General features: G+C 38.4%; 2 protein-coding genes across 2 annotated transcripts; both read left to right on the top strand.

Annotated features, from left to right (window-relative positions):
• The first annotated feature begins 1,152 nt into the window (after window positions 1-1,152).
• rgs1 (regulator of G protein signaling 1) lies at window positions 1,153-2,442 on the top strand. Its single transcript, XM_028594323.1, has 4 exons — window positions 1,153-1,176; window positions 1,748-1,808; window positions 1,886-2,052; window positions 2,266-2,442. The coding sequence occupies exons 1-4, from the start codon at window positions 1,153-1,155 to the stop codon at window positions 2,440-2,442; spliced, it is 429 nt and encodes a 142-aa protein (XP_028450124.1).
• A 4,295-nt stretch (window positions 2,443-6,737) lies between these two features.
• rgs13a (regulator of G protein signaling 13a) lies at window positions 6,738-8,516 on the top strand. Its single transcript, XM_028593454.1, has 5 exons — window positions 6,738-6,934; window positions 7,034-7,093; window positions 7,188-7,249; window positions 7,343-7,509; window positions 7,617-8,516. The coding sequence occupies exons 1-5, from the start codon at window positions 6,864-6,866 to the stop codon at window positions 7,800-7,802; spliced, it is 546 nt and encodes a 181-aa protein (XP_028449255.1). The 5' UTR covers window positions 6,738-6,863; the 3' UTR covers window positions 7,803-8,516.
• The last annotated feature ends 11,230 nt before the right edge of the window (window positions 8,517-19,746 follow it).

The raw sequence follows: 19,746 nt of genomic DNA, 5'->3' as shown, positions 1-19,746 counted from the left end.
TCATGAAGCTCATTGAGAGAACACCAAGGGTTTGCAGAGTTATCAAAAAAAGCAAAGGGTGGCTACTTTGAAGAATCTAAAATATAAGACATGTTTTCAGTTATTTCACACTTTTTTGTTAAGTACATAATTCCATATGTGTTCATTCATAGTTTTGATGCCTTCAGTGAGAATCTACAATGTAAATAGTCATGAAAATAAAGAAACACATTGAATGAGAAGGTGTGTCCAAACTTTTGGCCTGTACTGTATAACATGTTGTACATATATTCACAAGCCCTAGAGGATGAATCCCAAAGACTGTGTTGATCCTCTGACTTTTCCTGTAGTACCACCAACAAGTCACAGTTTTCCACAGTTGTAACCTGAGAAATATCTCATCATGTGCTAAATGGATTGGCACTAAACTAGGTACGTTTTCCTACTTTGACATTTGGTACACACATCCCTGTTCCCCTCAAGATAAATTGTAATAACCTCTGTGATCTCTTAACATTTCATCCATCACATCTTTTCTTTATTCCAACACCAGTGCAGAGCTGCAAAAGTGGTCAACTAATCTATGGACATGCAAAATTTCTGTCCAAATCAAAAACCCTTTCTGTTTCAAGGGTTAGTGATCACCTACATCAACTGAAGTATGAGACACATTCATAAATAAGTGCTTGTTTATGCTTTTGTCACCTTGGTGAATAAGGAACACTGCAGATATGCAAATGGCAGCATGACGAGAGTTTTCCTTAATAGTGAATTTGTTTATGGCTATTTGTTTATGGTCAGGAACTTTCCCCGGAGCTTCCTGACCATTGCTTATTCCTGTAGTTAAATATTATTATGAATTTGTCATGTAGTACTCCACCACAGCAGGCAATTATGTTGCCATATTCCTGATTATAATCATAAAAACATAGTTCCTACTGATGAATGAAAAACTAAAGCATTCTGTAATCTAGAATGATTTGGTTTAATTCAGTTCATTTATATATATATATATATATATATATATATATATATATATATATATATATATATATATATATATATATATATATATATATATATATATATATATATATAAATGAACTGAATTAAACTGCATAAATTATATATATATCTGTCTGCCACCCTCATATTGTTACATCCACTTTAATGATGACCACTGTTTTGGACAAACAGGTGCGGTCAGCTCAAATCACAGCCGAGCTCTCTCCCAGAAGAATGCCCGGTCTCTCCCAACAACAACATTTTGCATACAGATTTCCATATATTCCATTCATGTTAGGTGGGGGTCATTTAGATTTGTTCAGTCCCTTCACTCCCTCGCTACCAAACAATCACAACACCACTTCAGTCTGGCAGGATCTTATCTCTGTCTCCCATCGTAGAGGACGAGGAGATGGCGATAAAGTGAGTTACTGCATATTTGATTATTGGGCCTTTACCATTTTCAGCAGGCAACAGCTTACAGCAGCCATGTGGAAAATACCAAGGAGGTTTTCACTCACTGTAAGTCTCACTTTGCATTGTGCCTTAATTTTTGAAGCAGCTTGTAGTGATGTGAGGTTGCTGTCAGGTGCTCAATGCATTGAACTGTTTATAAGTCATCTTAAGACATAACACATACTATAAATGCTTAATAACTGCCAGTGTGGTTTGCAGGTGATATGTGCTGTGGAGTTCACAGATAACTGGGCTAGTGATAGATCTTGATGCTCTTTTCAAGGGTAGATTGTGTTGCTTTCCCAAGGATCCACTGGGGGATGTTGAGACTTGGAGTGAGTCTGTGGACAAAGTCCTCAGTTGTAAAGGTGAGAGTCTCTTCTGATTGTGTATATATACTTGATTGCATGTATTGTTTCTTACCTGCTTACTATCGTCTGTCTAGCTGGACAGATAGCTTTCCGGGAGTTCCTGAAGTCCGAGTATAGCGAGGAGAACATTCTCTTTTGGCTCGCCTGTGAGGAATATAAAAAAATCAAGACGGTGCCAGAGATGATCTCCTCTGCCAACAGGATCTACTCAGAGTTTGTCCAAACAGAAGCGCCCAGACAGGTAAACGACTGCAAGCTGGAAAATTTCAAAAATGCAATACAATAATCTCAATTCAGCAGGCCTGTAGTGATACTGCTATAAAGATGTGTATTTGTGTGTTTTAGGCTGGTAAAACCTCAGAAATGTACTGTGCAAACTATTTAGAACATTATAGAGAAGGATGATGAAAATAGTTGCTTTAAGACGCCCCCGGGCAATATTGTTTGATTCCAGATCAACATAGATTGCGGTACCAGAGAAAACATAACCAAGAACATCTCCCAGCCTTCCCTGACTTCGTTTGATACGGCACAGAAGCTCATCTACTCTCTGATGGCCAGGGATTGCTACCCGCGCTTCCTAAAATCTGACATCTATCAGGGACTCCTGAGGAGAACTGATTCAAGGTGACTGTTTTAAAACTGACAGCCTCTCAGACGAAGGCTCGTGAAATCTTCTCTCCAACTCTGATCTGCTGTGGCACTCTTTGATTTCAGTGTGGATAACAGGTTTATGCCATACAATCCAGATCCCAAGTGTAGCAGAAATAGCTTTTCTCAACCTGTGTGATTCAGTAGACAGTTGCAGCTCAAGATAATGTTTGGCTTGTGTTATACTTTATCTCTTTAATTATGTTATTATGCCCCATGAAGTTAATAATAAAAATAATTCCTTTATTGTAAAGTATTATCAACACTTTAATTGATTATACAAATATAAATCCTAATATACTCTAAGAAATTAAATTTAACATCCAAATAAATATGTAAGTGTATTGTTAAACATCTGTCTCATTTTTGTGTTTTCTTGTTCCAGAAATATCTTAAAAACAAAATCTATTTAGTTAAATGACATTAGGGTGTGGTTATTTTGAATGTGATGCAAATCTCCTTTGTTGTTGTCAAAGAAGACTTGTCTGTATACTGTGATATGCTCATAATATGGTACAAAAAAATAATAATACACCAGATGGCAACAGAGTCCTTCAAACAGCATCATCATTAAATGAATAAGAGCACACAACCCAAAAAGAAGAAAAAGGAAAAACCGTCACACACCTCTCTCTTTGTGTGGTGTATTTCTGCAACATCTCAACCGCAGTTAGAAGAAGTTTGTACATTGTGAAGAGGAACTGTATGAATCAACTATGTCTCAAATTAAATTTGCCAGACACACAGGGGTGGGGGTGGGGGTGGGGGGGAGGGGGGGGAGGGTGAGTGGGGGGGGGGGGGTGCACTTCTGGTGACATTTCAGTTGGAATTCATTCATCGTGAAAAAGTATCTTTGAATCAGAAGTGATGAGAAAATGTCCTTTATGTAAATCTCCCTTCAAATGAAGATTAGTGTAGGATGTGTCATGCTGAGTTTTAAATGGTATTATACTATACAAATATACTATACTGTCTATACTATTATTATAGTAAAGACTGCATCCACGATTTTGGCATTTAATTTTGTGTCTAGTTATAGGACATGGTAGATGTACAAGCTTATGTACTATTGTTTATGTAAAAAACATACAAATACAAAAGAGCAAAACAAAGCAGGGCCACTTTTAAACATGTTCAGATCCACAAAAGAGAGTAAAATCAGCATGTAGGATATAAATGAAAAGAACATGAAGCCTAAAATGTTAAAGTTACATTGTTCCCTTTTAGCATGAACGACCTTCACGTGTTTATTGTCTGATGTGTTTTTTTGTGTTTGTAAAGTGGAAGTAGCACAGCATTGTTTCTCCATGTGCAGGCAGAACATTCAGTTCTTTTTGTGTTGGTGTCATTGGATGTGGGGGATGTATTTTAAGTTGCTGTACAACACAATGTTGTGCAGACAGCTCACCACAACTTCCTCTAGTTTAGACAACCCTGGTTGTACTCACCCTTTGTAGGAGAAGGGTTAAATTTGTTGGGTACAGAATTGCGTTTGACAAACCATGTTGAATCTACACTCGTTATACGTGTAGCAACGTGTAGCCCTGCAAAACTGCAATAAATATTGTTTGCAGGAAGTGTGACAGAAACTTAGCAAAGTTATAATTCTCAGAGTGACAGCAGTTGATGGAGGAAACTCACAGATGTATGCTGCAACCGATAAGAAAATGTCTGAGATAACCGTTTATGTCCCTACAGCAAGCCATCAACAGCAGCCTTCTAACACAAAACATTTCCTGTCAGGAAAACTAACATAAACAAAGACAATGTGACAAAAAGTGGCCTACTTACCTATGATTAAAAAGCAACTCATGAAGTTTACTGAAACACTTTGGTATGTTCTGAATGTGCATTTCATATCACCACATTTATCAAGCTTGCAGCTTGTTAGCATACTTACACTTTTTAGTTTTAATAAGATGTGTTGATTTAGATGTAATATTAATAAATATATATCCAAAATGGCATTTTTTGTGCATGCTTTAGCCCATGCCTTTACTCAATATTGTTCTCTACATGTCTTGCAAAATATGTATACATTCTTGTACACATTGAAATGTGTTGCCATGGTTTTCAATTGTATCACAACTGTAGAGAAAATCAGCTTGTAGACACGAGATACTGTGGGAATCACTGTGAACATCATGCATGCATCAATTGTTGCTCAAGTTAGGGTAGGGTTAGAAGTAATGCAGCTGTAAGTGCAGATTCATTGAAAAATGAAAGCAAAACAATGGCAGACTGAGGCACAAAAGCAGGATGACATTGAAATAAAAGGTAGGTACATCAAATAAATCAGGATAAAGTAGAATAATAAGTTATAACAAAAAGTAAAAGAATGACAATTTGCAGGATATCCTGTAGAAACACATTTTCACGAAGACACTTAAAGTTCCCCTTCACTCAGGATATGTCTTTTGCCTCATCGTAAACTTAGGGTCGTCGGTCCATCACTTTGCTCTGGACTAAAATATCTCAAAAACTACTGAATGGATTGCCATGAAATTTCAAGGACATTTATGGTCCCCAGAGGATGAAGCTCTTAGAAGTAGCTGCAGCAACTCCAGTTTGCTAGGACCGATTCAGGTCGGGTTTTTTTCAATTGAAAGTACTCGCATATGTATAGCGATCAAGATTAACGTAAAAATTGGCCCGAATTCTCCTTTAAAACAACACTGTAACTTTTAGCTGCAGCTGTAGTTCCAATGAGACAACCTGTAGGGGGACCAAAGTGGGAAAAGTTACATAGTGTTGCTTTAACTGAACTGTATTTTTGAGCAACTGACATTTTACCGTGAGTAGAGAGAATTACACTAAATTAGTCCACATGAGATGTAAAGAAAGTGTGCATGAAAGCTATTTGGCATGAACATTTCATGAGCTGAAAGAAGCAGTTTTGCCAACTGTTTTGGTCTTTCTCCGAGGCCAAGGATGTTTTTATATACAGCATTGACACGACTATGTAACAAATTGGACCATGTTGGCTGAAAATGTGAAAGTTCAATCATTCTGCATCACGTATGAAATCAGGAACTTACATGATGTAATAGGTTATTAGACATTCAGTGATGGAAGTGGTGTCCATTGCTGACTGCTGCAGTGTATTTCTTAAACTTGGAGGGTACCAGTGTTGGAAATGTGAGCAGCTTGGTGATAGATGTTTTTTTATCAAGATGTTTTAGGATTAGGGCTAAGGTTCTCAAATTGAATTGCCTAAAAGCAGATACAACAAGCTGTAAACCTGACTGAAGAATTTTTCAACATAAAGTTGTCATAAAAAACAGCAACAATTTCAATTTCAAAAAGTCCTGATCAGTGTCATATTGCTTACACGGAAAGACATTTAGAAACCTAAGATAACAAAGGATTGATCATGTTCTCTGTTAAAGTGTTTGTTTTGTCACAGCTTCCTGTCAACATAACAGGAAGTCAATAAAATAAATAATTGATTATGTTACTGTTTTTTTGCCAGCACTCTTGTCTAAAATGGAAACACTTGGGCGGTTTAGTCACACAACCACAGTGTCCCTGGTTTAGTTCTGGTGGGCGACTTGTGTTTTATGTTATGCCACTCTGTTTCCCCCCATATTTCCTATCCGATAGATCTGAATGATTTATGAAACCAAAGAACACACTGAGTTAGATGAGAAGAGATGCTGAATTTTGTTAACTTTGGACAGAGTCAAGCTAACTGTTTCCCCCTCCCTCCAGTATTTATGCTAAGCTAAGCGGATGCTAGCTGTAGCTTTACAGACGTGAGAGTGACATCTACCTTCTCAACTAACTTTTGGCAAGAAAGCAAATAAGCGTATTTCCCAAAATAGAAAATGTTGACCTATTGCTTTTGGCTAGTTTGCTATTTAGCAACCAAAAGCTAGTGCTCATACAGGTTTTGCTTTTGCAGAGTAAGGCTGTAGCAGCAAAATCCCCTCAGTGTATTGAATTAAGCAAGTAAGCATTATATTGCTCATGTTATGAGTTCACCTTTTCATTTGTAAAGGGAAGATTGTTTCCAAAACATGAAACAGTGGTTCAACATTGGTTCTCGAGGCAGACTGGTCTAGAACAGATACTAAAGTATTTGCCTATCTTCTGATGAATTTTCCACTGCCCCATTTGCATCCTCAGACTTTAAAACAAACAAGTCTACAGGTCTAAGTACAGTACACAGACTGTATTTGCAGCCTGCGCAGGTTAACGTCATACCCAACTTCCTCTTTTTCTGTGGTTAGTTCAGCATGATGTTGTGACGCTACTAACCAACCTCATTTCAGACATGTGCTGTAGATATATAAGTTGACACTGAGCAAATTCATCAAACAGACTCAGTGGCAGTCGCAGATCTCACAACTCTCAAAGAGCAGCCCAACGTACATCACCTCCGTACAAAGCATTGTTGCCATGCCGAGTCTAGTCGCATCACCACCAAGGGAGCTGCAGCAACTCACCATGGACACTAATAACAAGAAGAGGTAAATATTTTATCATAACTGATGCTGATGATCAACCTTTTTAGTATTAAGACCACGTTAGTAAAATAACCATTGTTGGTTTGTGTTTGGGTTGACCAGAAGAGGAAACCTGAAGTCTCGGCTGCAGTGTAGATCATCTCAAGTCGAGAACACTGAGGGGTAAGTAAAGAAAACCTTTCCATTGGAAACTAAACATCTAAACTGTTGGCATATTTGTTGGACATGTGAGTGACAGTGCACTCCTGTTTTGCAGGCTTTGTTTCGAGGAGATGTCCCAGTGGTCCCATTCACTAGAGAGACTTCTATCATCCAAATGTAAGTTAATCAATACGTAGTCCCATAGTCAAATTTCATTGTCAGTATTCTTCCTCAACGCTGGCTAACGGCTAATTTTTTATATCTGTTTAGATGGCATAAAGATATTCCATGCCTTCTTGAAGTCAGAGTTTAGTGATGAAAACATTGAGTTTTGGCTGGTCTGTGAGGACTTTAAGAAGATCAAGTCTTCCTTCAGGATGTCCTCCAGGGCCAAAAAGATCTTTAAACGCTACATTCAAGCTGAGGCTCCGAGAGAGGTAAGCACAGCTTTGTTTATAATGCAGACAGATTTACAGTTCTTTTTGCAATATCACCCCTGCTGCTACTTTTTTTACCATCTGCATTATTTTTTCTTTCCTTCCAGATCAACATTGATCACAAGACCAGAGAGCTGATCAGGCGGAACATGAAGACGACCACCACAGAGTGTTTTGACGATGCCCGGAGGATCGTCTACGGGCTAATGGAGAGGGACTCTTACCCACGATTCCTCAGGTCTGACATCTATCTGGCTCTACTGGACTCTACGTCAGAATCGGCGAAGATGTAAATAAAACAGATACCTGAGAGATTGTGTTTTTTTAGAAGCTGCACTGTGAAACAGAGCCCAATGCTGGACTACCTGAGAGAAGCTGTGGTGTATGTGTTTGCTTGTCCTGGGAGCACTGGTGGGGATTCTTTCACACCGAAAGCACCTATTTTCAACACATTCATGCCTTCCTTCTGAGTTGGAGAAGACATGCTTTGGAGTTGGCCACAGCCACATATGACAGTTTTAGAGAAGAGAAGTCAGCTCTGTCCTAAAAAAGCTGAAGAGAGTTTGTTTACAAACAGCTGGTATAATGGAAAAGGATGGGTCAAGGCCAAAAATGGCTACAGTTGTACATTAGCAAATGCTGTGATAACCATTGTAAAGCAAAAAATTTCCCAGAGATGCGACAATTATGTATTGAAAATGCTAGGGACTTTCTGTGTGGGGCGCCAGGAAGTGTATGTGGTACATGCAACACCCTCCACCCAAGATGCAAGTGCATGAGCGGGTATCTACATTTGCACACCATCTTAAGTTCATTGTTGTCTCACAAAAGCAATAGATGCTATCTAGATGTGTAATTTTATGCACATTCTGACGTCAGTGCTGTCACACTGACATAACTGATATGTTACAATTATAATAATTTGTAATAAGCTATGTGTTTTGTTGTTTTCCACAGTTTGTGAAAATGTAAATATTAAGGTAGAATTGTACATAATAAAAACTATATATTTGCTTTGGAATCTGCTTACAACAAATTATTTTAAACATACAGTGCCACAATGACTAAAATCTGTTATCAGGTAAACAGAAACAAGGTCAGGTTCCCATTTTAGATAAACATCACGTTAAGAAGCCGTGAAGTCACCAATTCATTCATTCATTTTTCATTCATATATTTACTCATAGTAAGAATATTTACTGCCTGTTTGCAGCACAGATATCAGAATTATTCCTCATGCTCTCTGCAATACTAAACAGTGTACAGAACTTCACATGTCTGAAACTGTGTCCTCGTTATGTTTATAGATTCCAAACTTGGGAATAGTTTGATATTTTGGGAAACATGCTTATTTGCCTGAGTTAGATTAGAAGTTTGATACCACTTTCATGTCTTTACTGTCAATATGAAGCTATAGCTGTTTAGCTTAGTTTAGCATAAAGATGATGGTAGCTAGCTTGGCTCTGTCCAAAGGTTAATAATTCCACCTACCAGCATCTTTAATGCTCAAAAATTAACACGTTAAATCTCATTTGTTTAAAGGTTCTATATAAGACATTCAGAACCACTAGTGGACGCACTGAAATACTAGCTCAGACCAAAACAAATGGCTGCATTGGCCACACCACCCATATTTAGTGTTGAGAGTGGTATCAATCTTCTCATCAAACTCTCAGCAAGAATAAGCATATTTCCCAAAAAGCTGAATCATTACGTTAACCCTTAGCATACAGTTCCCGCTCTTAAGGTTGGAAAAATAATCTTTTTTCACATTGTCTGACACTATTTTGTTATCAGCTTGTCTCTGCTCCTCATCAAAACTACAAAAAAGTTTTTTACAATGAGTGAAACACTAGTCCAGTAAATTTAAATGTTTAATATATCTTGTACATTAATTCTTGCAGATTTGCCCCAAATTCTGTCTCACACAATTGGGGCTTTGGGTACTTTGAGGTTACCACTAGTATCTAAAATAAAGTTATGTGGGTTTAAACTGTGTCTGGCTGCACAGCATAAGATTGTAATGCGGATCAGTGAGGTTTAAAGGGTTAACAACTAGGACCGCAGTGAGATAGGCTGTTGCTTAATGCTCCCACCTACGTATCTACAACAGATACGTCATTGGTCTTTGATGCTCTTGGTTTCAAGCACATTCTACAATTCGTTCAGCCTTTGTTTAACCATTCAAGGCAAGGCAAGGCAGCTTTATTTATATAGCAAATTGAGGCAACATGGCAATTCAAAGTGCTTTACATAAAAACGATACAAAAAAATAAAAGTTACAGTGCAGTATAAGAAATGAAACATTAAAGAGCAGTTAAAAACAGTTAAACATATAAAAACAGATAAAATACAAGATTACTTTTACTCTCCTTTTTTCCCCTTTCCCCTTTCCTTTTCCGTCATAATATCCACTATTGGTCCCCCTGGGACGTGTGGTTTACTCTGCTTGCCACCCATCTTGGCGTGGAAAAAGTACTTTTATTTTAAAATATAGTCGTCACTATATAGTTTCTGTCTTTGGAAAAACTTTGCAAAAACCTTTTTGGATGAAATTCACACTTTTGTAATTAGATTGTGATTAGTGATCTCATGTCAACCAGTTGAAATTCACACTTTGTTGTAATTGGTGATCTCATCTCAACCCAAAACCCTATTGATTTGAAATTCACACTTTGTTGTAATTAGTGATCTTATTCAGTCTTTCATTTATAAGTATAGCAATGACACATCACCAATTGTTCTTAAAAGCAGGAAGTTTTAAAAGTGAAACAAAATAATCACCACAAAGGAAGTTTAGGAGGGAGAACCCACAAAGTATCACTCTGTTGAAGGTTACAAAAATCAAGGAGAAGTGTTCAGACACAACTGCTAAACCACATCCTCTTTTAATCTCACATGCTATCCTGAGGCAGGTGAACGTACAAGTAATAATACCTCTGAAAGGCTTTTGTGCTTTTAGAGAGTAATAGACATCAAATTGTCAGTTATTTCATGTTTTGCCAAAAGGGCTTTCAGCAGGATGAGAACATCCATTTTATTTCCTATATAGGTCATTAGCTGTTTTTTTTTTCATTCAAATGCAGCTGAGGTGTTAAACTGATACAGATCGACCACTGCCTGACTAATCATCATTTCCTTTTTTGCAATGCTCTGTTTATTAGTAACGGGATGATCCTATGATTGGTCATATGACCATGAGAAGCTATAAAAGACCAAAAATTAGGTCACATCTGAGAGGCAGGATGTTCACACTGTATCTATAAAATAATATGTAAAACTTTGATGATATCCACTATCCACTATAGATGCCGCTCAGTCATTGAGACCATATGTCATGAGACAGAAGTCATCATTTTGGAACCATATGGGCTATAGGTCACTGAATTACTGTGTGATGTTGCTCAACCAGTTAAAAAAAAAAAAAAAAAAGGAGGCTTTGTTTCAGGTGAAAATGTTCCAATGTGGAAATTTTCAGCCAGATAAAAATCAGCTTCAGTCAAACATGAGGTTAAAAAAATTCCACCAGTGGTATAACCCAAAAAACTTAATATAAAAATTAAAACAGAATCAATTTAAGCATTTGAAGACATCGGGTATACTTTGTTTACTAAATGTATCTGAAGGAACAAACAACAGAACAGTTGGATCCACAAATATTGGATTATCCTGTTATGTTTATTGCATTCATATTTCTATTCATGCTTTGTTTTAATGTGTATGCTGTTTTTAATGTAAAGCACTTTGGGTTTACATGTAATGAAAGGTGCCTGAGACACATGCATTTCAACCAGTTCACACGCTCACACGCCACACCTGGAATTTCTCACTCTGATGAAGGCACAAATGCACTGAAAGCAATAATTGACGCGCCTCATTTGATGCTTCTATAGCACACTGCAGGCATCATATTAGAATTGCCAACACCACAAAACCAGCTGTATTTTAGAAAAGGTCACTATTTAGGCAAAGGTAATATACTAACCCTATCAGTGGTTGCATTAGACTTTCTCCCTTGACGGACAAAGTCGAAAAACTAATTCCGTCATAGGCTATGTGCTCACCGCTGCTGCAGAAACATGAGAGCGATTCACGTGATCATTAATATCCTCTGCTCTTGTGAACGTAAAAATTAGACAAATAGAAGACTGTATTGTCAAAATGACAATGCTTACATGCTGACATTTATCAAATATAATCAGTAGGCAATTTCATAATTTAAAGGAACACGCCGAAGTCGATACATACCCTTCTCATCTCCGTACATGCTGTAACACTGCCTGACGGTTCCAGCATTAGCTTAGCCCAGCACAGATCCTGCAGGTAAGTGGTTCCAACTAGCCTACTGCTCCCAATTGTGACAAAAGTGACAAAATAACGCCAACATGTTGCTATTTACATGTTGTGATTTGTATAGTCACAGTGTGTACAAAAAACAACGTAACATGAGACACAGCCATCTTCTAACAGTAAACAAACCGGGATCTATATTCTCAGACAGGCTTGCTGCGAGCATATCACTCCGCCCAAGTACTATATTCTTCCGCCTGAGAATATAGTTCCCGGTTTGTTTACAGTTAGAAGATGGCTGTGTCTCATGTTACGTTGTTTTTTGTACACGCTGTGACTCTATAAATCACAACATGTAAATAGGAACATGTTGGCGTTATTTTGTCACTTATTTGGAGCAGTAGGATTACTGGAACCATTCACCTGCATGTTCTGTGCTGGCCTGATGCCGCTGGAGCCGTCAGACAGCATTACAGCACGCACAGAGATGAGAAGGATATGTATGGACTTGTCTAACTCTGGGGGTTACGGTGAATAAGCTAAATTTCCAATAAGTCGGCGTGTTCCTTTAACTAAGTTAAACTACTGTAGCGGGCACTACCACAGATAAGGATTTGAGTACTTTGCTCGGTGTTTATGTTTCTGTCTGTCTGTCTGTCAGATTAGTGTCACAACCATGCAGGGGCAGGCACGAAACTTTGCAGGTGTGTGTTTGAGATCAAAATGAAGTTTAAAAACGGATGTGGTAAGAGAAAGGGCGCTAGAAATAGGGCGGTAGGAAGTAGGGAAGGGGCACCTCCACTTTACGCCCGTGGCCCGATTAACTGCTGGTGTGACCCCTCTGCAAGAGTCTCTCATGGTCATTTTGCTAACAAGGGGGATAGCATTTGCCCCTCATCCCCCTTCAAGTTACCTACTGGATATAATGTTTACTATGTTCTCAGTTAAACGTGATTTTATGCTAACATTTGCTGATTAGCACTAAACACAAAGTAGAGCTGAAACTCTACATTTTGACCTGATTGTAGTGCTAGATGAAACATTAAGAATTTAATAAAAGTTATTATATTCATCCCACAAAAGAATGTCTGTACCAAATTTCAATGGTGTCAAAATATTTAATTAAAAGCATTAAATGTCAACCTGCTCGTGGTGCTAAAGGAAAAGTTAGGGGATTTATCCTCTGGGGAACATGAATTTAATTTCATGGCAATCCATCCAGTAGCTGTTGAGATATTTCAGTCTGGACCAAAGTGGTGGACTGACCAATATTAGTCCCACTTTGCCAGACCCTCCTCCGCAGTCTGGTTAGTCCACACAGCATTTCGGGATGGGAGAAAAACGTGCTCTTGTTTGTTGGCATTTCTTTAAACCAATCACAATTGCCATGAGCTGCGCTAAGCACCGGGAAAAGACGCAGTGCCGTTGCATAATAGCCTCGGGAAGAAACTTGTTTTGGTGGAACATGTGTTTGTATGTGTAAAAGTTGTTTTAGTCGTGCAACAGAAAACTCAGCTTGGACAGATAATCTAGCTAGCTGTCTCAATTTACCCTGCAGAGATCTGAGGAGCAGTTAGCTTTAGTCCTCATAAATCGACCAGAGATTAAAATTCCAACTCAAACAAAACGGAAGGTAACGGACATCTGGCTGAAAAGAGCCACGCTACTAACATGACTAAAAAACAGAAGTTAATTTACATGTTTTCATTTTCTGAGCTGAAAGCTGGGCAGACTACAAACAGAATACTCAAGTGTGTTAAGTGTTAAGCTTACCAGAGGTCAGTTAACCTCATCTGTGAGCACAGGTTTTGCCAAAACATTAAATATATCAGATATATTTACCATTACATGCTAAAAATTAGTTGATGAGTAATGAGAGGTATTTTTGATTTGATTAATTGTAAAATTCAGGGTTAGAATTAGGTTATAAAGCTATCCAATCTATCCCAGCATGCATCAATTGGAAGACAAGAAAACAACCAGGACACACAAAGAGTCTCCAGTCTGCATGATCTATAGGTGTTCAGACTGTGAGAGAAGCCCAGAAACAGGCTAAAAACGTACTTGACCATGCATGTTAACATTCATTTTAACATGTTAAACCCAATGATACATCCAACCGTTAACCACCGAGCCTAGCTGCCCTGCTGTGAATTGCAAATGAAAGGCTGTAAAACTATTTTCAACCTTGGTTTTGGCTGCCAGAGCTGTATTATGTAAAACTAACGTGATCAAAAGCAAACCTCAGTGACAATGGTCAAAGCCTATAATGCAAATCTAGTAATACTATTTATATCTACAGTATAGAGGGGTTATATAATTTGTTAATTTAGAACAACACAGTTGTATATGCTGCAAAATGTACAGAATCATTTGTGAGAGTAACGCAGGCTATAAAAGCTTAAAGCAACACCAAACAGGGTGAACGGCACTTCTGTATTTGCTTTGCGGCCTTCAATCGGCTATAACCGCACTATGCAAGTTTGCCAGATCAGGTAGCAGATCTGTAGTTCGAATGACAGCGGTAATGGACAATTCTGCTTCCAACCTGTAGGGGGACCGAAGAGGAAAAGTGCTTTGGTGTTGCTTTAAATTGATGAAGGTGATGATGATCAAAGATCATGCTGACCCACTATGAGTTTTATTTGTACATCAATCAGTAACAGTGTTGCATATTCTGGTCCCCTGTGGCCTGAATAGGTGTGATTACACTGATTTTATGTAAGTAATGGTTTATTACTCACACAATAGCAGACTTAGATATTCTGATTTGGTTCTCTGTTTTGTCTGTGTTTACACTACTTCCTCAGCACTGACCTTAAAACTGTAGTGTGTAGTATTTTTTTTTAAGATTATTTTTTGGGCATTTTTAGGCCTTTATTCGATAGGACAGCTGAAGACATGAAAGGGCAGAGAGAGGGGGAATGACATGCAGCAAAGGGCCGCAGGTCGGAGTCAAACCCAGGCCCACTGCGTGGAGGAGTAAACCTCTATATATGGGCGCCCGCTCTATCACCTGAGCTATCTGGGCGCCCCCCATGAGGAATTCTAAGTAATGACAACAAAACTGTAGGCACATCCACATGGTATAAGCCTTACGTGATCACGCACGTTCCCCCACCCCTCCTCCATGCAGTTGCTTGTAGCCAAGGAGGACACGGAGGATTAAAAAACATGATGGACTCTTCAGAAGAGGTACTGTAATTATCTTCACTCGAGCTTCTGCACAGGAAAGTCACCAGACGACACAATCTTCAGAACATACTGAGAAATACAGAGACAGTTGTGTGGAACTGATAGTCTTACAGTAATTAGCTATGTAGCAACTAATTTGCAATGGCTTGAATGTTACGGCCGTCAATTTTTTAAATATATTACTACATTTCTTTTGTGATTATTATGACTCATGATTGAGAAGAGAATTATGAGAGAATTTCTTATAATCTTGAGATAATATGTCATAAATATGATGAGATGATATGAGATACATTGCAATTATTAGATAGTAAATGAATGAGGTCTATGATATCTTACTGTAATTAGTATTATCATTTCATAATTATGAGATTGTTTTGCATAATTATGAGGGAAAACGCAATAAGTATATACTGTATATATATGTAAGTTGTTGATTTTTTTGTGACAGTAATAGGCTTCCATAGAAATTCCAAGAAAGAAAAAAAGCACAAAAAATAATTGTAATATATCTGCTAAACAAAATGAAGCGAAGCTTACCCCCTTGTTCAGAATACGATCTCATATTGTACTAAAATAGTTCACCGAAACGTGTTTCTGAAAACGTTTTAAGCAAGAAATAGGCCATGCAGTTGCTGAATCTGTCTTCATTTCAGATCGACAAAGGTCAGTTTAAAAGATTTTCGTCAGATTTTGAGAGACACCGAGCCGACCGCTCCTCAAGTGGAGTGGGGTGCTGCTGCTGCTGCTGCAGGTCACGTCACGTCACATGCAGAAATGTCAAGTGGGAGAGAGGCATAGACAGTATATAATGGACCAATAGACCCCGTTGTTCTGGACGAAGACCAGTGAAGGCTATTAGAAGCACTTTTCCGGTGATGGCCAACTTTACTGCGCAGCCTCCAACTGAGAGAATGTGACGTGAGCAACGTGTCTGAAAGTTGTAAGTCTTCTGGTAGCTGTGCCAAGAGAAATCTCAATCATTCCCAATCTTACAGATACGGAGACTGTAGGTGTATGTAAGGAGATAACATGGGCACAGGCTAATTATTGATCACTAACATGCTAGTTAACATTAGTAATTAAACCTAAACATTTCATGTAAGTCAAAACTGCCTGCGAGCTTCTCCTGTACTATACGGTAATTCCTCTACTATGCGACAGTAAGTCACTTGGTTATGACACAATCGTTAGCCTATTTTTACAAAAACGTCTGCTACGGAGCCATAACGTGAGGTACAAGGTAATGGAGCCTTTTATACATTGTTGTGTTTTTTTGGAACTAAACAACGGACAAATAGAGTCTTTAAACGCTTCAGATGTAAAGTTATTCGCAGTCAAGTGACGTAAAAAAAAAAATGGCGGTCAGCGGAATGCTAACAGGAGGTGATGGCCAGTTAGCAACAAAATGGCGCCATAGATGGCTCGAGTTCTGAAGCGAAGCTTACCCCCTTGGAGAGAGGCTGCCCGGAGTTGGAAGATGCGCCAACGTCGTTAATAGTCTGGTGTGTGGGAACATTTTGGATTTCACGTTACCTATGATGAAATAAAACAATATTTAGAACAGCCACTGTGTGTTGATAAAAACATGGGGTTAGCAACTATATTCTGCACTACATAATTCCATTCAGCTGATTTATTTTTCTCCCATTCAAAGTACAGCATGTAGGTTATAAAAATGTTACAGCTAACTTTTGGATGTATGTATGAAGCTGCAGGTTTTCTCTTTGATGGCTACTTCCTGTTCGACAAAGCCCAGTCTCATCCTGCAAACCACATGCTAATTCATGCTTATCAAGTCCTTGTGTCAGTGGCAAGAGATTTAAGAACTTTATTGTTATTATGCAAGTACAATGTCCAATGTCCATGTCAGCCTCAAATAGTGCATTGTATCTCCTCTACTCCATTTATTTGTTTGTTTTGTGTGGTCTTTGCAGTATCTCATTCACATGCAGGAAGTATAACAGCATTTTAAAGAAGTTAAAATTAAAATAAAGTCAAAATATGAAGAACCAACAATGATTGTGGAGAGGAGGTAATCCAGAAGCTGTGAAAGTAAGACACACAGAAGGAACTGCATATAAAAAGATAAACTGCTAAAAGAAACTTGACCACTTGACCTGTAAGAATAGCACTGACTTGAATGGCGGACTAATTCATGTAGAGACTATATAATGCATTTAACTGTGATGTGGGTTGTGATACACAGCAAAGTTTTCTTCTATAAATAAATATTAAGAAAGAGCACAAGCTTTGACACACTTTTAATGTGGCTTCTTCTGATTACATGACAATCACGCTGTATGTCAACAGAGGTTAAAGCTAGCAAGACGCTGACACCTGTAGTTCTTGACATCACAGTCGGATTCCACTCTAACTTTGACCCTCATCAGTGAGAAGAGGCAGTCAGGATCCAGTGAGGAAGCTGTGAGGTTGAAAATCTAACTGGAATCTAAGGAAAAATCTTCTGAGGATTCAGTGGCATCATGCATGCTGAGAGATAACGTCAAATTATCATTCACATCTCTGGACCTCCAGGACACAAAGAGAATGTAAGACAATAACAATAGAAAATAACAATATGTCTCATTTGCAATGAGGCTTATTTTGAACTCTCGTTGTTTTATGGACCTGGACAGTCAGACTTTCTTGATATTGTTGTCCTCTCTTGTAGACATAACACATGGAAATCCAGAATAACTTAATCCAGAGTTCATTACAATGGAGGAAAATCAACAGGTGTTTTTTTTAATTGAATCATACTGCGTACTAATATTGTGCTGTCTAATGTTTTCTTTCAAACGTGAAGACATCACAAAAACCTTCCTCTTCCTCCTTCTGCAGACAGAAAACAAATGAAACAAGCTTATTGGGAGAATCTCTTGAGACACTCCTTTCCCAGAAATGTAATTTTCATCCGCTTTCAAGCAACATAAAACTAATATCACGGTTGGTTTCTGTTTTCTTTCTAATGAAGTTATGTTCCCTTGTGTAAAATGTGGACAAATAACATTCCAGGACTTTCTGAAATCAGAGTTCTGTGAGGAAAATCTGGACTTCTAGCTTGCCTGTCAAGAGTTTAAAACCTCTGACAGTCCAGAGTGGCTAACAAAGAGAGGAGCAAACATTTAGAGTTCATCAGGGCTGAGTCTCTCAAACAGGTAAAAACAAACTCTATGAGGTGACCAAATAATAAAGGGAGAACTGAATGTGCAGCCCAATGTGCTCAAACCCAAATATAAACATAGCATAAGAAAAACATAATTTAGTTTACACATAAGTATTCAATGTGTTTTTGCACAATGACAAGAAGTGCAATTTTCTAGAAAACGGTTCAAGTTAAAGTCCTAAAAAAAGACACTGACCTGTATCATTTACTGTACATCAACCGCAGCCACCAACATTTTAAATAGTTATTTTCCGACCAACGTAATGATGCAGGTGGCTGCACAGTAAATGTCTACATTCAAACAGCATGTTCAGTTATTGTAGCTGTTTTTTTGTTTTGTTTTTTTACATATCTTTGCAGGTAAACTTAGATTTCTACACAAGAGAGATCATCATCCAGAGTCTCCAGCAACCAAGTCCACCATATTTTGTTGTGGCACAGAGGAAAATCTACAGTGTGTTGGAGAATGACTCCTTCCCATGTTTAATTCAATTTGAGCAATGCAAAGTCCTGTTTGATGCAAGCAAAGAAGCCTCAGGAAGAACAGAAAGGCCTTGAAGATACGAAGCACTGGATATCTAATGCTGCATGATTCAAAACCATAGTTCAAAACCAATCAGTTTGCAGTGTGAGGTCTATCTCGTGCACAAGGACTGACGTCATGCATGTCGGTGGTGTAAAGGGTTGCACAGACACTGAGCAGGCACTTCCCCTTTCCTCAAAATGTCAACTTAACTGTCTGACAAGCATGAACGCTGTGCCAGTGCAATGGACACAACACCCTGCAGGCAGTGCCATCTGGTGCACAGTGAACACTGGACATCACCAAAGGTTAAAGGGATACCCCACTGTTTGTTGAATAGGGCTTATCACGGTCTCCCCTAACTGTAGATAGGTGGGCCAACGCAATTTTTGTACATGCATTGTTTTAGTCCGGTGCAACACCGGCAGCGCTAGTTAGCTTAGCGTAGTGAATGGAATCCTATGTTGCCAGTTAGCATGTTGTGAGTAAAAGTGAGCCAACAAAACAACCTAATTACTTTCACTGAGACAAAAAATGCATTGGCCCACCTATCTACAACCAGGGTAGAGGGTGATAAGCCCTATTTCAACAAACGGTGGTGTATTAGTTTAAACTGTGGTTTTTAACTCTGTGGTGCATCTGGCTGTGACAGACAATGTATTGGATGTAAACCTTAATATTTATGGTTTCATACAAGTTGTTGTTCATACATTGTTTCAAACAAATGCACATGGCTGCAGGACTCTTATGCATTTTGTGATTTTGCTCTTGAAATTTGAATGGTTTTGCCAGGTGGGCATCATGAGACATTTCTATTTTGGTTCCATTTTGTGGTAAAGTCATACAACTTTGCAAAATTCATAAATTGAACAAAAAGACTAACTGTGCCTTCAATGGTGTCTTACAGTAACAATGCATCCTGTGTTCTTGCAGTTGGTGTGTTACTGCCACCCAGTGGTGACTGGGAAAACTTACATATGTACATAATAAGTTTGAGCTGTGTTCTCAATATTTGCAGAAACGTAAGTTATACAGGTTGTCTGCAATAATGAGAAAAAAT

This window comes from Perca flavescens, chromosome 12, assembly GCF_004354835.1.
Source record: "Perca flavescens isolate YP-PL-M2 chromosome 12, PFLA_1.0, whole genome shotgun sequence".
Lineage (NCBI taxonomy): Eukaryota > Metazoa > Chordata > Actinopteri > Perciformes > Percidae > Perca > Perca flavescens.
The sequence above is the reverse complement of the archived record's forward strand: the minus strand, read 5'-3'. Positions and strand labels throughout refer to the sequence as shown.